The sequence below is a fragment of the Thunnus maccoyii genome, chromosome 6, assembly GCF_910596095.1.
Source record: "Thunnus maccoyii chromosome 6, fThuMac1.1, whole genome shotgun sequence".
Classification (NCBI taxonomy): Eukaryota; Metazoa; Chordata; class Actinopteri; order Scombriformes; family Scombridae; genus Thunnus; species Thunnus maccoyii.
In genome coordinates, this window is record NC_056538.1 from 2,905,808 (window position 1) to 2,920,886 (window position 15,079).

General features: G+C 39.8%; 1 protein-coding gene across 6 annotated transcripts in view; it reads left to right on the forward strand.

Annotated features, from left to right (window-relative positions):
• Positions 1–15,079, forward strand: part of bcas3 (BCAS3 microtubule associated cell migration factor) — a 361,503-nt gene that overhangs the window by 54,281 nt on the left and 292,143 nt on the right. For all 6 annotated transcript variants that reach the window (XM_042413571.1, XM_042413572.1, XM_042413575.1 and 3 more), the window contains one exon: positions 11,604–11,737. In XM_042413571.1, the coding sequence (XP_042269505.1) occupies positions 11,604–11,737 (134 nt within the window). The remainder of the gene's footprint in view (positions 1–11,603; positions 11,738–15,079) is intronic.

Genomic DNA, 15,079 nt, shown 5'->3' on the forward strand with positions numbered 1-15,079 from the left:
AGAGAAGTTTATGGTAAATGTTAATAGCTGAAACAGTTTGTCACTGTAGTCAATGGACAGAAAATGAGTTTATTTTAGTTTGTCTTAAATAAATTGAATATCTTTGGGTTTTGAACTGTTTGGTCAGACAAAAGAAGATTTGAAGACGTCTCCTTGGGCTTTATGAAATTGTAGCAGGCTTTTTTTCACTATTTTCTCACATTTTATAGGCCAAACAATCAACTACTTAATCAAAAAAAAAAGACTTACTTCATTAGTCAGTAATAAATATAATCAAGTTTCAGCCCTAACATGTTAATCTGGCTCACTTTCAATTGTTACTGTAACCTCACAGCATTTATAAGCTTTATGGGTAGCACCTTTTATTTGCCCTGGGATTTACCTCTTGGGCTACAGACAACTGTCCCTATACTCTCTAATGGGTAGAGATTGTTGCCTGAGAGGAATTCAGATACTACTCAGGGCTGAAAAGAAAATGCATATATTTCAGGTAAAACTAAATGATTTCATTTATATGTAGATTTTTAGTTGACTGTGTAATCATAATGTTCTATGAATTAGATAGTAAAGGACAGTTAACTAAATAGAATACTCAGCATTCTTAACTTTCCTTTGTTAGACTAACATTATTATGGAAAGCACCACCAATTTCACCACAATGTGATATTTGCTAGATTGATAAACAGATACATTTAGAAAATAGCATTTTAATAGTTTTAAGTTGTGTTGTTTTTTTGTTTTTTTTGGTTCAAGAAACTTGTGATCTAAATTTTGGGTGTCACATTAAAAAGGTGACTAAAGTGTGCTTTTACCAGTGAAGGAATATTTCCAGGTTCAGACGGTTTCTTTCCCAGGTTGATATGTAAAAGTTAATATAGGCTGGACTACTGTAATGCCCCTCTGTCTGGTGTCTAAGAAAGCTGTTGGTCAATTTCAGCTCATACAGAACACAGCAATATTTGTACTGACAAAGACGATAGCCCACATTATTCTAATTTAAAGATCTTTGTATTGGTTACCTGTCTGTCACAAAATTCATATTAAGATTCTTTCATTTGTTTTTAAAATCACTGAGTTTAGAAATGTATGCCTCCTAGGTCTACTTTAGATTCTCTTTGTGTTGCATTTTATGCATGAATTGTGCTATAGAAATAAAGTGTATTATTATTGTTGTTATACTATACAAGTTAAGTCTTAAGCTGCAAAGTAATTTGAACTATACCTCTCAAATCAATGTGCTTAAAAGTACAATATTTCCCTCGGAAATATATTGCACTATTTAACTACAAGTACAATATCTCAAAATTGTACTTCATGCACTTTACTTGAGTAAATGTATTGAGTTACTTTCCACCACTGTGTACAAATAATGGTTACTTATACAGTTGTGGGGTTGGACAGCTTCTCTTAAAAACATTATATTGTAAACTTGGGTATTGTCAGACATGGATGTTCAACATGCATACTGTTGAACTGATCTCTGTAAGTAGTAAAACTGAACTAGCCAGTTCAGTACTTTCGGCATGAGTCAGTCAAATAAATTGTATTTAAACTGGATACAGTCTTTACTGAGAAGAATCTCTTTACACTTTCATTAACTTTTTCATTCTCATAAAACAGTAGGCTGCCACAGAATCATTTTGTGCAGCCTCCTGAATGCTCTGAATATGGAAGTTTTGAATACCCCATCAAAGCCAGGAGTAATAGCAGCTGAATCAAGACTGAATCTCTCCCCACACGGAACTGTCCCATAAACCATATCCCTGGTTTAGTAACAGGCCGGTCTAATGAATAGCCTGGCCCGTTGAGCCTGACCATTGAGGCAGCTGTGCCGTGAAGGCAGCTCTCCATGGTGTAATAACTCTGTCTCTCCATCTTACTGATGTGTGAAGGAAACCAGGCCGTCGCCGAAAAACCCTGGACCCACACGCACATGTTGAACACGAGGGGAATTCCCACACACAAGCAGCTCCACTCGGCCACACATTTACAGCCACACATTTAGCATGGATTGAGTTGTGTCTTCACACCAAGATAGTAATTAGCACTCACAGCCATGCTCTGATGTGATTTACAACAGCTACTCTGCACAGCTCTGTCTTGCCTGCGTCATTATTTTGACTGGGGATGAGATGGGAAGTTTTTTCCAACTCTGTATTTTACATAAACATGATGATCACTGTTATTAATGTCAGATATATTGCCCAACATTACAAAAGTCTGACTTTTTTGTTATGTCTATGTTTGTTAGAGAGACTGCCAAAGCTGGGGCTGGTAACGCCACTGTTTTTACAATTCCTATGTAAGAGTAAATTAAGTAATTAACTGGCCTGGCCATTGTAGCATTGACAGAGACAGTTTACTCATAGTCATATATTAGCCAATCTTTGTGATACAGATCAACCTGTGGATGTGATGCAGTTTATCAATGTATAATTGATCCAAGTACATATGTTAAGCTGAATTTAGTGAAACTGTGGCTCACATTTTTCCTCCAAATTTGACAGCTGAATAAATTTGCCCCAAACAGCCGATGTACCAACCGCTGCTAGCTCAACGTTAGCTGTGTAGGCTAGCTAGGACCTCCAGTTCTTTCTGTCATTTCCCTCCAGTCTCTCTACTTTTTCTTTATCTCTGTACATTTATGAAGTAGTCTCATTAAAGTTAGATGAGAGCAAGTTGCTGCAGTGTGTCGCTCAGGTTGAAACATTTTCATCTCACACAGACTCATCTTTGCCTCAGTTAATGCTGCCCCAGGCGAATTTGTGTCCATTCGCACCCACTCGTGCTTTCCCTTCACTTTGTGTGCAGTCATGCCACATCCGAAATTCAGACATTTAGGCCTACATTTATTCAGCTGTAGGCAAAACAGTTCCATTTGTTTTTATTCAAACACAGCAACACAACTACAAGAACAGGTGAAGTCATGGTACGTTTTTTAAGAAGCCTTTGGAAGTAGCGTCAGCATGTACAGCTTCTGAAAACAAAATAGTGTTTTATTTTAGCACCTCTGTGCAGTGCTAACAGCTTTGCATCTAAATAAAGAACAGAAGATTTGCAGTTATGCAGTGCTAGACTAACTTTGGCCATTATTAAGAGTGATTTTACACTATAATGATAAAATCTTGGTTTTGTCAGCTGTTCATGAAAAACTGCATTTCACAACACACACTCACAACAGAGACATCAAGACATACATTCATAGCCAATGAAGTAACAGTATTCATCAACAGAGTCTATTCAAGTACACAGGACCTGTAGTGACCTTTAAGGCGTAAAACTAGAATGTATTTGTTGAGCATTTGAAATTCAAGTATTTAGTAGTTTTCACATTTCAGTGATACTTACTTCACTGAGATGTTTGGTGTCCGGTGATGGGCAAAATGCTGCAACACACCATAAATAAAAGATATTGAACAGCCTAGGCAGATTCCCTACAGTAGTTCAGTATAGTCCAAAAGAGCTGAGGCTTCAGGAAAATGATGATGTTCAAGTATTCATCTGAGAGAAGTGATAAGTGGTTACATGGCCGGAGCTAAGGAGAATATTTGGATTGGGCCAGTGACCATGACTCAGGGCCTCTGGAAAGCTTGGCTGAGAAAGACTCACCTCATCGCCCCTCGAGGCTGACGCTCACCAAACCTCCAGACACCTCAGCAGTGTCGAGTCATTCGCTGCCCACACAGTGCGGTAACACGCAGGTCATTTGTAACTTCTTTACGGTATGTGTGTAGGTGGGTGGCTTGGTGGGGAAGAGTTGAGTTGCTAAGTTTTTCGTTCCCATCAACAGAGCTGGTTTGTTTGTACTGGCAGGAGTCTCTATGAAACGGAATTAAGAGGTGAACAACATGGCTGAATAACATCAATTTACAATTTTATTAAAGTTTTGATTTTCTCCTCACAAAATAAACAGTTTTAAGATATCTTGTGTGCAAAGTCAGTAGTGTGGTCTGTATGTAGCTCATGTGGTGTCCAAAATGTTAAAAGTAAAAGGAAGGATGTAAATGTCATGACAATCTGCCCATTTGATTTTGCAATTTCTTACATTCAAGTGGAATTTGTGGAGGAAATGTCGAGGATGTCATCAAAACATTAGATATCACCCTGTTCCTGATGCTGCTGCTGCTGCTGCTCAGAAGACAAATTATTGGAAATAATAGGTAGTGTTCTGTATCAGCATTTGCAAGGCTATCATTATTTCGCATCCTTCTTTTTATCCAAAAACAGAGCTGCACCAGTTGCATGGCTGTCATGACTGGCGGACCCTCCAACTACTCAGTCTGCACGCATGTCCACGTTGCAGTTTACATTACTGTTTGTGACTCATGATTGTGAACTAATTTGCCAGATGGACCAGGGCATTGTTAGTTTGACGTAGAAACGGCAGTATACTATGTTTGCTGGTGTTATAACACAAAAATGTTGATGTTGCAATTTAGACATTTTTGACATTGTGCAAAAACCTTAATTCTAATGAAGTGAATTTACTCATGAAACCCTAAAAGGAATGGATGGTCTCACTCCTTCTTCCTTTGTCACACACATAGCTCCTCTCCAGTTTTTGTTTTTTTTCTTTTAAATCAGTGGACAATAGGAGCACTGTGAAATCTTACTTATGACAAGCGGCTGTGAATGTTTAAAGGGATTTCATTAGTTAAGAGAACAGAACTCTTAGAAATTTAAAACAAGCCGTGTAAATTCAAGGAGCTTACTCTCGAGCCTCACTGTCTGCCTGTTTGCACAGAAAGGGGATTAAGTGCTGATCACAGTCCCAAATTCTTTATCAGGAGATTGTGGACAGGAGCAATTTGCTTTGGGGCTTTTTAAACATGGCTTCAAAAGAGGCCTGGTGTTAAAGTTCTCTCTAAGCTGCTGTGAGAACATGTTTGTCTCATGTTGGGAAACCACAGAAAGAAAACCAAGTCAATGTATTGGGATTCACTGGGAATTTGGATTAGCAGCAGTAAATTGGAGTCATGGCTTTGGTGGATGAACTCTTGCAGGTGAAGTGAAAACAGAGGCTCCCTTAATGTTTTTATCTCCTTGTGTTTTCCTGTGTTTTACCTATTAGATGTACTTCTGGTATATGATAAAATAAAAAAACCCTCTCCTCTTTAAAATAACTCCAGCAGGAAGTGTGCAAATATGTAAATGCTCCATAAAAACAGACTTAAGTGGTGTGTTTTCCACTTAAGGTGATGAAAGAACAGGCCTGGAGCTCTGCCTTGAGAACAGTCACGCTTTGTGAACTTGACCGCTACGGTGCCTGCCCCTTGTGTGTCGGCATGACTTTAAAGCTAGGCGGGTTTTGCCCTGTTAAAAGAGCCGGCGTTCCAGCATAGTAATATCAAACTAATGGCGACTTCTCAGCTGGGTTAGCCACACACACACACACATACACACCTTTTTTCATATCTATTAATATCTAAGTGCTCGCAGGTGGTCTGCCTGTGAAGCGCGTAGAAAAACACAACCCTTGGTTTCAGCCCGCTGTACATCAAATGAACCATAAGCACCTTTTCCTCCTTTCTTTTGCTCTGTTGTTTTCATTTCTGCCTTCCTTCCTTGCCTCTGCCCTTCTTTTCCTCTGTAGAATGAAGTTTGGATGAAGTTCAGGGATTCAAGAGAATTTTACTAGCCAGGAAGATGGCATTAGGCCATATTTAGGGCATTGTTACTGTCATTTCCCTTTTCTCTGAGGGACTGAGCAGCATTCTTTTTGTGTCAATATTTAATTACATAACCTTTGACTATTTTTATACCCAAAAGAATTTAAGGATTTCTGGTTTTGCCCAGAATTCCATCTTAAATAGGATAGATGCTCCTTTAAAATAGCTCACTGCCTAGAAGTTGTGTTTGCTATTTAAGATTCATACTTTTGTTTTCATACAAAATTATCATAATATAGAAGAAGTTAATTATAAGATAATAATATAAGATAATAAGATAATAATATTATTGGCTGATATCAGCTTAAAATGGATATGTTTGTGTCAGCGTAATATGTCAGCAAAAATTGCAGTACATGTAAATGCCAAAACAAGAGTTTGAGTTAATTTAGCAACAGTGATGCAAGTATGTAATTTGTCCACCAGACAGCACTAACTGACTTTTTCAGTTACAAAATGTCCCACTCAGAACATATCTTCGTCACAAGTCCTTAATAACCATATTTAAAGGATTATTCAGGTTTTTGTACAACTATTTTTGTATATTTAACTGTCATGTCTGCAGTCATCTGTTATGATGACATCATTCTTGCTAAGTTAATTGCTGAGATCTGGGGCGGCCATCATTAAAACTTAGACGGGACGAGAGACACAATTAGACAGGTTTTAAAGAGGCCATATTATGTTTATGTGATTTTCTTTTATTTATATACTGTTAAGATGTTGGATATCTATGTTAAACACGGTCGAGGTTCCAAACCTTAAGGTGAACTTATGTGGAAATGCTCCCTGCAAGTCAAAAGTCAGGGCTTCAACCATAAATGGCTGTCCATACTGTGGCCTTGGTTGCTTAGGTTGTTGTTAAGGTTTTTCCATGTGTTGTTCACGTTGTCCACTCTCATATTTTGGATCAGATTCTGGCTCAAACATGTACGGATGTATTTCAGAAGTTGACATTTTGAGTAAAGAACAAGAAAACGTAGTGAAATCCTACTAGTATAGTTTGTTTCATGGTTTGTTGACATAGCCCCTGGAGCTGGTGGGTCTTCTGAGGGGCTTTTAAGAGCTAGCCAATCAGAACAGAGTGGGCTCCTTGGGGGCGGGGGAGTGAGAACGGCCTGTTCCATACAGAGGCTGAACTGAGGGGCTGCATAAATGTACAGAATATGTCCCCTTTACACAAACCCCCCGTTTAGCCAAATTTATTTGGAAGAGAAAACAAAGGGCAAACGATAAAATATTACCTAAACTATCCATCAAAGTTTCCAGGCTGACTTCCTGGTTCAACATCAACCCATATTACTTGCTGTAGTCACGTGGACAAACATTTTTCCTGTGTAATTAGAGATTATTGCAGACATTACGGTTCTGCTCATTTTCGGTTTTACTTCCAAATGGTTGGTCAGGTGCCTGCCAGACTAGAAAAGTTTCTGGCACAGCATGTAGACCATGTGACATTAAAACATTTAATTAAAACCCAGGGAGATAATAACACATGCAAACTTGTCTGGACTCCAGTTAAAATGTAAGATAAAAATAAGATTAGTTTGCACGTATAAGTTCTACAAGATACATGTAATTAGTTAAACTGCACCGTCTGTGTGATATTAGAGGCGGATGGCTTTGGATGTTAGCATCTGACTAACCCTAATACCTACCCTGCTGCCCAGCAGAAATAAAACTGCTTGTATATTAGTATGGTGCTGCGGTGCTGAGAGGATTAGTAGGGCATTCACCTCCCTCCTTCAATTAGCACTGAAGCCAGTAGCAAAATTTATACTGGTTAAGAAGGAGGCCACATACCTATTAATCTATTACTTTACTCATGTAACCGTCAGAATATTTTATAGTTTGAAGGCTTATAGTTTAGGTGGTACACTGAGGAGAGTTCTCAACATTTCTTGGCTGAATTCAACAGGTTAAGCTGAAGAGTTTTTGGTCTTAAACAGTAAAAGATTAACAATAAAGGTAGGTTGATAAGTGGCTAGGGTAGGTGGATGGTAGGTTGGTAATAGAGTAATGATGGTGGATGTTTGATGGTAGGTGGATGGGTGTTTGGAGGAATGAATGTGAATGGTTCATAGGTGGTCACAGTATCCATGGCAGCACCAATACATGGGTTAGTTGTGTATACAGATTAGAATGCAGTGCGATGCCGTATTGTATATGTCCAGCATATGTGTAAGTGTATACAGACACAAACATACAGTCATGCCCACCCCCCCAAAAATTGCCAGCTCTGAAGACAAAGCCTCGTCTTACGATGGATAGTCTTTCATTTGTGTGTTGGGCTCATTTGCTCTGAAGTTTATGCATGCTGGTAACAGTAAAGCTATCTGAATCCCCCAAGTATTCCATCTTGTAAGCTTTATGCCTTGCACATGGTTATAATTTGAGATTTTCCCGATTTTCAAAGCTTTTTTTGAGCCTAGTGTTGTTAATTAAAAAGTGGACTAGTTTGTTGTGGCCTTTTGTGTTGCCAAGTAGGGAAATCACCGCCCTCTTTGTTGCTCTCTCCATTTCTTTCTCTGTGTTTCTCTCTCTCCCACTCCATCGTCCCATCTGCCTTTGTCAAGAATAAAGCTAGCCCAACCACTTTGTAAATGAAACATCCTCCCACTATTAATGGGATTGAGCAGATGTTTTCTGTTTGGATGGTCAGGGATGGGACAGTAAAGCCTGCAGCAAAACAAAACAAAAAGATTTTTGGGAGAGAAAAAAAAACAGAAAGCAAAAGCAGATATTTATGGAAATGATTATATCACTTCCCTCATGTCCCATACGGACGCATGTCTCGCACACATGGCAAATTAGAGGTCATCCCTTCCAGTTTAGCGCATGTCTAAGTGCGTGTGCCAGCGATTTTGGTACTAAAACATCGTAAATAACACTGTAACCCCTGGGACGAGGTGTTATAAATAGGACGTGTCAAACCCTGCTCCGGCCAGCCTCTGGTTTCCCCGAAACCCTCTCTTTTCACCCGCCGAGCGGCTCAGCTACTTTTTAATTTGGCCTTCCCGCGGGCTAACCAACTGACGCCTCTCGGCCAGGGCCCCTGTATTTCAACAAGGCCACAAAAGCCCCAGTCCTCGGGCACTCGCACTCACAAAGCTCTCCAGCCTTTCTGAGCTGTTACTTTTTTGGAGCCCAGACTCTACCATCAGCAGAAGAGAAACGCCGGCCCTGGCCAGAACGCAGCGGCCAAGTCTCATCTGTCAGAAACCCAGGGGCCAGACTCTCCAGCCACTGGGTGGGCGGGGCCCGACCAAAACAGAGTGAGGAGGAAGAAAGAAAGAAAGAGAGGAGTGTGGGGAGAGAGGGTTTGAGAGCGAGAGGAAGCTCCCAGATAAACAGACCGCAGCGCCTCAACTCCTAATCACCCTGCGCTTCCGTTTCCAGACTCTATAATTAGAAGGGCCCCGTCCCTTTTTTCTCTGTATTCCCAGTTGACGCAAATGCTTCTTGTGGCTTGGCACCTCGTTTGGGGCGTGGGTTTTCAAGAGTTTACAGGCCCTGGGCCTTAGCTCTCTGGCTTTCTGGTCGTTCTGATACAGCATGAATAGCTAACCACTGTCTTAATGCACACTTCACTTGGCTTCTCCTCTGCTTTTCTCCCTCCACCTCTGATAATCTGCATGACCCCATCGCTCATCCACTCCTTACCTCCCTCACTCCACCTCTTCATCATCTTTTAACTGTCCCTCAGTTCAGTTCATACTAAAGTCTCCAAAAAAAAAAAAACCTTTCAACTCTGAATGAATGTGCAAAATTTTAGCACACTGAGCTTTTTTTTTTTTCCAGAGAGGGAGTGTTTTCCATCTCCCTCGCACGTGTTGCTGAATCCTTTTAATCTCATGCCATTCCAGCCTCCTCTTTTCACATTTGACATGCCACCCAATAAAGCCCAGCCACTAATTAAAACCTACTGCAGCCTCCACATAAAAGATTCCATGGGGAAAAACACAGAGGAAAATTACTAATTACTTTAATATCATTTATGTCTGGGAGTCGTCAAAAGGACAGAGGTTTGAACATTTTTTTTCAAATCTTACACTCTCCATCAGTGATGCATTTCCAACATTTTGAGTTACTGCCCCATCTACGGCTTTGTTTGTAACATCTCTAGAGGCTTCTGGGGATGGGTTTTGGGTTGCATTTGAAAAGCAGTGCGGCGTTTTTCCTAGCCGAGCCAGTTTAGATCTGGGTTTGTTCTGTTGTGGTTTGTTGAGCATGTTGTTTATGGTGAGGGCCTATACTTTCTAGAGTTTGACGAGCTTCAAATAAAACGGGACCAAATGAATGGGCCTGTCAGTGGGGGTTACACTTGTGCTGAGCTGTGGTTCCGTGTTTCAGTTAATCTCAATGTGCACACGCACACACACCCATAGCCATACACAGATGTATGAATACATAGATTCTCTCTCCTACAGACACTCATCATCTTGTCTGTCCTTGGAGAAGCACACGACTCCAGCCCTGCTTTTAACCAGACCGAGCTATCATGTGAGGGAAGGCTGCGTTTTATGACAGCAACAAACGATAGCTGGCTTTGTTTTAATGGGCTGGTTTGTTTGTTTTAAAGACACAGTAATTCTGTCATGCCGTCTAGCATGTGTCGTGCACAGTTGGTAGTGTTTGCTGTATTTGTCTGAGCCGCCAGAGTGAAATACAGTTTAAATATTTTGGTTGGCTTGACTTTCTACCAGTTTACCAGTGTACCAGTAGCAATGTTTAAACTAACGGGCCCAATTTAAAGCACCTTTTGGCAACTGTGAAAGGCATAAAAAAAAGAGTTTTGTTTTCTCCAAACTTAATATGATAAATGAAATGATAGAATTCCACCTAAAAGTTTGTGAGTAGGATCAAAAAATGTATGTTTTTAACTGGCATGTTAAGTAACCATCACTTACAATTTTATACTTTTATCAACGTACAAATTTGTGATGGGTTGATGATTTACCTCTCTAATGATTGGATTACCTTGCTGTACTTATTTGCTTACATTATGTAGAAAATCTAACAAACAATTTGTAGAAAATATTACAGAATTGATATCACTTAATGTGATTTAAAGCGGCACCCGAGCGATTGAGGAATGCACCTCCATAAAGTTGGGGGACTCGCAGGAGACGGATTCAAAAAAGAATCGAAGCAGCAGAAGCTGAGACGTCCTGATTTCTACTCCCTAGTGTGGGTCTAGCAAACACACAGGATCCTATATTTCCCATAATGCAACTTAATAGCACTCCATGCCCTCGGTTTGTAACGCACACTTCCTGTTATAAATTTGTAGTTTCCGATCCCAATTGGAGATGATCCTGATGATGTCATTAAGGGTTATCAAGACAAGTAAACTGACCTTCATGTGTAAAACTGGTGTAGTTTCACCAATCTTTTAAGTGATTTAAATGCTCATTTTTCACTCTGACTGCTGTCAGTGCAGCAATTGTCTAACTATTAGTACTATTTATTTATTTATGCATTTATTTATCTGTTTGATTAGTTTATCTGTTAGGGATACATTGCACATTGATAAAGCATCATATAAATGTTGCAGAGCCAAGAGGGAAGTTGTCATCTGTAGTCTCTGGCCAGATATTACATAGGCACCCATTGAAACATACACATTGTAATAATAATAAAAACACTTTCAGCAGGGATAAAAAGACTAATCTTAATACTAGACAGGGCAGAATTAAGCAAGTACTAAATGAAACACGGAAGCGTGTAGTAAAATAAAGAAAGCAACACCTATATGTTCAAAACAACAAATAAATCACACTGGATTTATAGCGCAGTGAAACAATGGCTACCAATTGACATGCTGCAATTCACACATGTGCTAATAGTTGTGATAATGATTACCAGTTCATGTAGATTTCAGCTGTGGAAGTGGACTCCTGATGCACATGACTGTATGTATGTTTATTGTAGGAATGCTGCTAGTGACCGCCGACACTCTGGGCCACGATTTTCACGTCTTCCAGATCCTCACTCACCCATGGGCGTCCTCGCAGAGTGCTGTTCACCATCTCTACACACTGCACCGCGGGGAAACTGAAGCCAAGGTCTGTAACACACACACACACACACACACACACACACACACACACACACACACACACTCTACTGCTACTACTATCATCATCATACACTGATTGTCTTTTTACTACATTCATTTGGAAGACCCCTACATCTTATCTAAGTGTCATTATTTAAAAGGAAAATTCCTTCCTATCATATCTTGGACTTTTAATTTTGTAGTTTTGGTCATCAAACTTATCAGTTAAAACAGTTTAATCACCAATAATTTTATTCCTAAAATGTAGGAACACTTAGTCTGTTACTAAACTGGCTTATAAAGCATTTCTAGAGTCATTGCTGACCCTTCCACATAAAACAAAAGGCTCTGTCCAGGAGATAATGAAAGAGTTATGACATGAAGCAACATCATTAGAATCCAGCTGAAAACAAGATGGTTAGGGCAACAACAAAGAGCAGTATGATGACAGTAGAGCAAATACCCTGAAAAACTTCAGCTCCAGTTCGTGCAGTGTTTTTTTGTCAATAGGAAGCTTTCTGATTATTAGCAGGTGCTTTAGTTTACAACAAGCCTTTAATGCACAATGTGCTGTCATTGAAACATTGTCACTGGGATAATGGGTCAAACCAAAACTTCTCTGGTCTAGTTAGATAATCAATATTATTCAGCACACAAACTCACACAGTGCTACACATATTCCTGACACCTTAATCGGATTTAGTGTGTAGTTGAGTTTGAATAAGTACATGAGCTAAAGGGGGGTTTAGGTTTAGGCCTTATTTCTTGTCAGTAGTAGAAGATCCTCTCAACTGTCCAATTGCAGTGTTCCTCTTCAGTCCTGGATTCACTGCCGTCCAAACCACACACAGACAATTTGTGTGAGACATCAGCCATGACAAGTTAAGAAAAACATTCAACCACCAGTTCATAGAAAATAAAAGAACAAATCATGACATGTCCCAATCTTCTTCCTCTTGCCCCATCTATTCTCTTCTGTCTTGCAAATCTAATAAAGGGAGAGCTTGTTTTTTTTTATACATGACTTCTCAGCTCTTCCTTCTTCCCTCCTAATCGAATTGTAGCGTTTGAGGGAAACATCTATAAAAACCCCCTGCATTGTGTTATGAAAGTCATTATGAAATTTAATACGTATGTTCTTGCATAACTGTGTTCTCTGCTAGTTATCATACAATCTAACAAATACTGTAGTATATTTACATGCAGTTTTTGAAAACTTTAAAAATTCATGTTCTTTTAACACAAGCTGGTATCAGCAAGAGTTGTCTGGTGAATGCACACTAAAAACTAGGTGCTGGTCATGGCAATGGCTTACATTGAAGGGAACATGACTGCACACTAAGCTCCAATGATTTTATTATATAACCAACTTTTTCAAGGCAAGTTGGATGTGTACCAGTGCCACAGAAAATACTCCTTTCTAGATGGCAGGTATCTGATATAAATGTGTCAGGCCCACTCAAACATACTTGTATTCCCAAAGTACTGTTTGAAATCAGTTTATTATTTCAGTATAATTCATAATTAATCAGTATATTATTTAATATACTGGTGATATGAATGTAATCATGGATTAGACTGACTAAGGAGAGGATTTATACCTGGCCGTCTTTGGTTGTAGCTGGCCATAGTATACAGTGCGTGTGATAATGTTTTGTGAGGTGTCCTAATATAGAAAATAATGGACTCTCGGAAGGAAACACCATGTCATAAAGATAAACAGTATACACCCTAAAATACAGTAGGAAGGGCTCTATAATGGAAAAGACACTTGATCTTGGAGTGAATCCAGCAGAGATGGGGCTACAAGGCAGGAGCACTACTACTGTGTCTCTGAAGGCCTGGCCAAACACCCTACTGACCTCTACTCAGGATTTTCATGTGTGATACCAGGGAACATTTGATTATTATTTGGGAGAGGAGGGAGGTGGCTGCTGTGATTTGCCTGAGCAACACTTGTTGCCCTTACTCCAATATGTAAAGTAAAAGCCAGACTGTGGTTGTGGGTTTAATGGAATCAATAAACATCAGTTTATTGATGCCATTGTATGTTATGAAAAAACTCATAACATACACACGGAAGACAAAATAACAGGAATTTTATATTTTTGTAGTGACTTAATGATGTGATATCTGTTGATTTTTACTGAAAAGAAGCATCTTGATTATCAAGAATAAAATGTATATTGTGATCTAACTAAATAAACACCATTAAAATGAGAAATGTCAAAATGTTAAATGATATATTTAAAGCAGTATTCGTTGAAAAATGAAAATGTCTGATTCATCTTAATTAAACCCACATTTTAAAATGAAATCAAACAAGATCTGCTTTTGCCTCATGGCCAGTGTAGGCAGGATATAATATCTTCACAATCCCTAAAGACAGGACAGGTGCCCACACAGATGCACAATACATCTAGATTTTATTTGTAAGAGCCTTATTGAGGTAAGCAGGGAAATAGTTAATAAATGCATCACCATCACCTCCTAGTTAAGATCATCTAAACCTGTTTTAAATTTCCCTATATTTTCACACCAACCGTGACATGAAGAAAGTTTGCAGTGCAAGGTAGAAGTGCTAACTCAACAAAACTACTTCAGGCCTTGTTCAGTTCAGGATTATTGACTGGCAAAACACACTATCACACACACACACACACACACCCTCTCACAGCCTGCCTATAGTTAATGTATGACCAAACGGCAGGTCCGCTGACCGGCTGCACACTGAGCCTGCTTTGATCCAGGCCGTTGTAAACACTGAATGCCAGCCTTAGCCTAGTGCTTGGGTCAGGGGTTATCACCACACACACATACACATGCACACGCCCACACGCCCGCGCACACACACACACACATGCACTCAGACACACACTGGAGAGAGATAAATTCTTCAGTTAGGTGGGTGGAGAGACGCCTTATCTGTCTCCAGCAGCCAAACATGTGGCTGGCTGTCAGTGACCCGAGGCCAGGTAAACAGACCTGCAGCTGATAACAGCTGTAAGGGGCTGAAGGAGAACCAGAATGTAGACGAGCTCGGATCCATGGATTAAACTGGAGAGTACTAGTCACTGAGGTTATAGAGGTGGCACCCCACCACTCCTAAACACTCCACCGCTGTGTGACTGTCAGCCTACTGCAGTAACCTGATTTCTTTCATGTAAACAAGAAACCTGGTTTCTGTAACTAGGATAGGAGATTCTAGGAACTAGATTTCCCCAGCAAAATTGCTCAAGGAGAAAGCCAATTTCTTGGTCATATATGCATACTCGCATATGTATATGTGGATGACTAGCTGAATGAATCAGTTTCCACATCTTCATCAGCAAATGGATATTGAGTACTA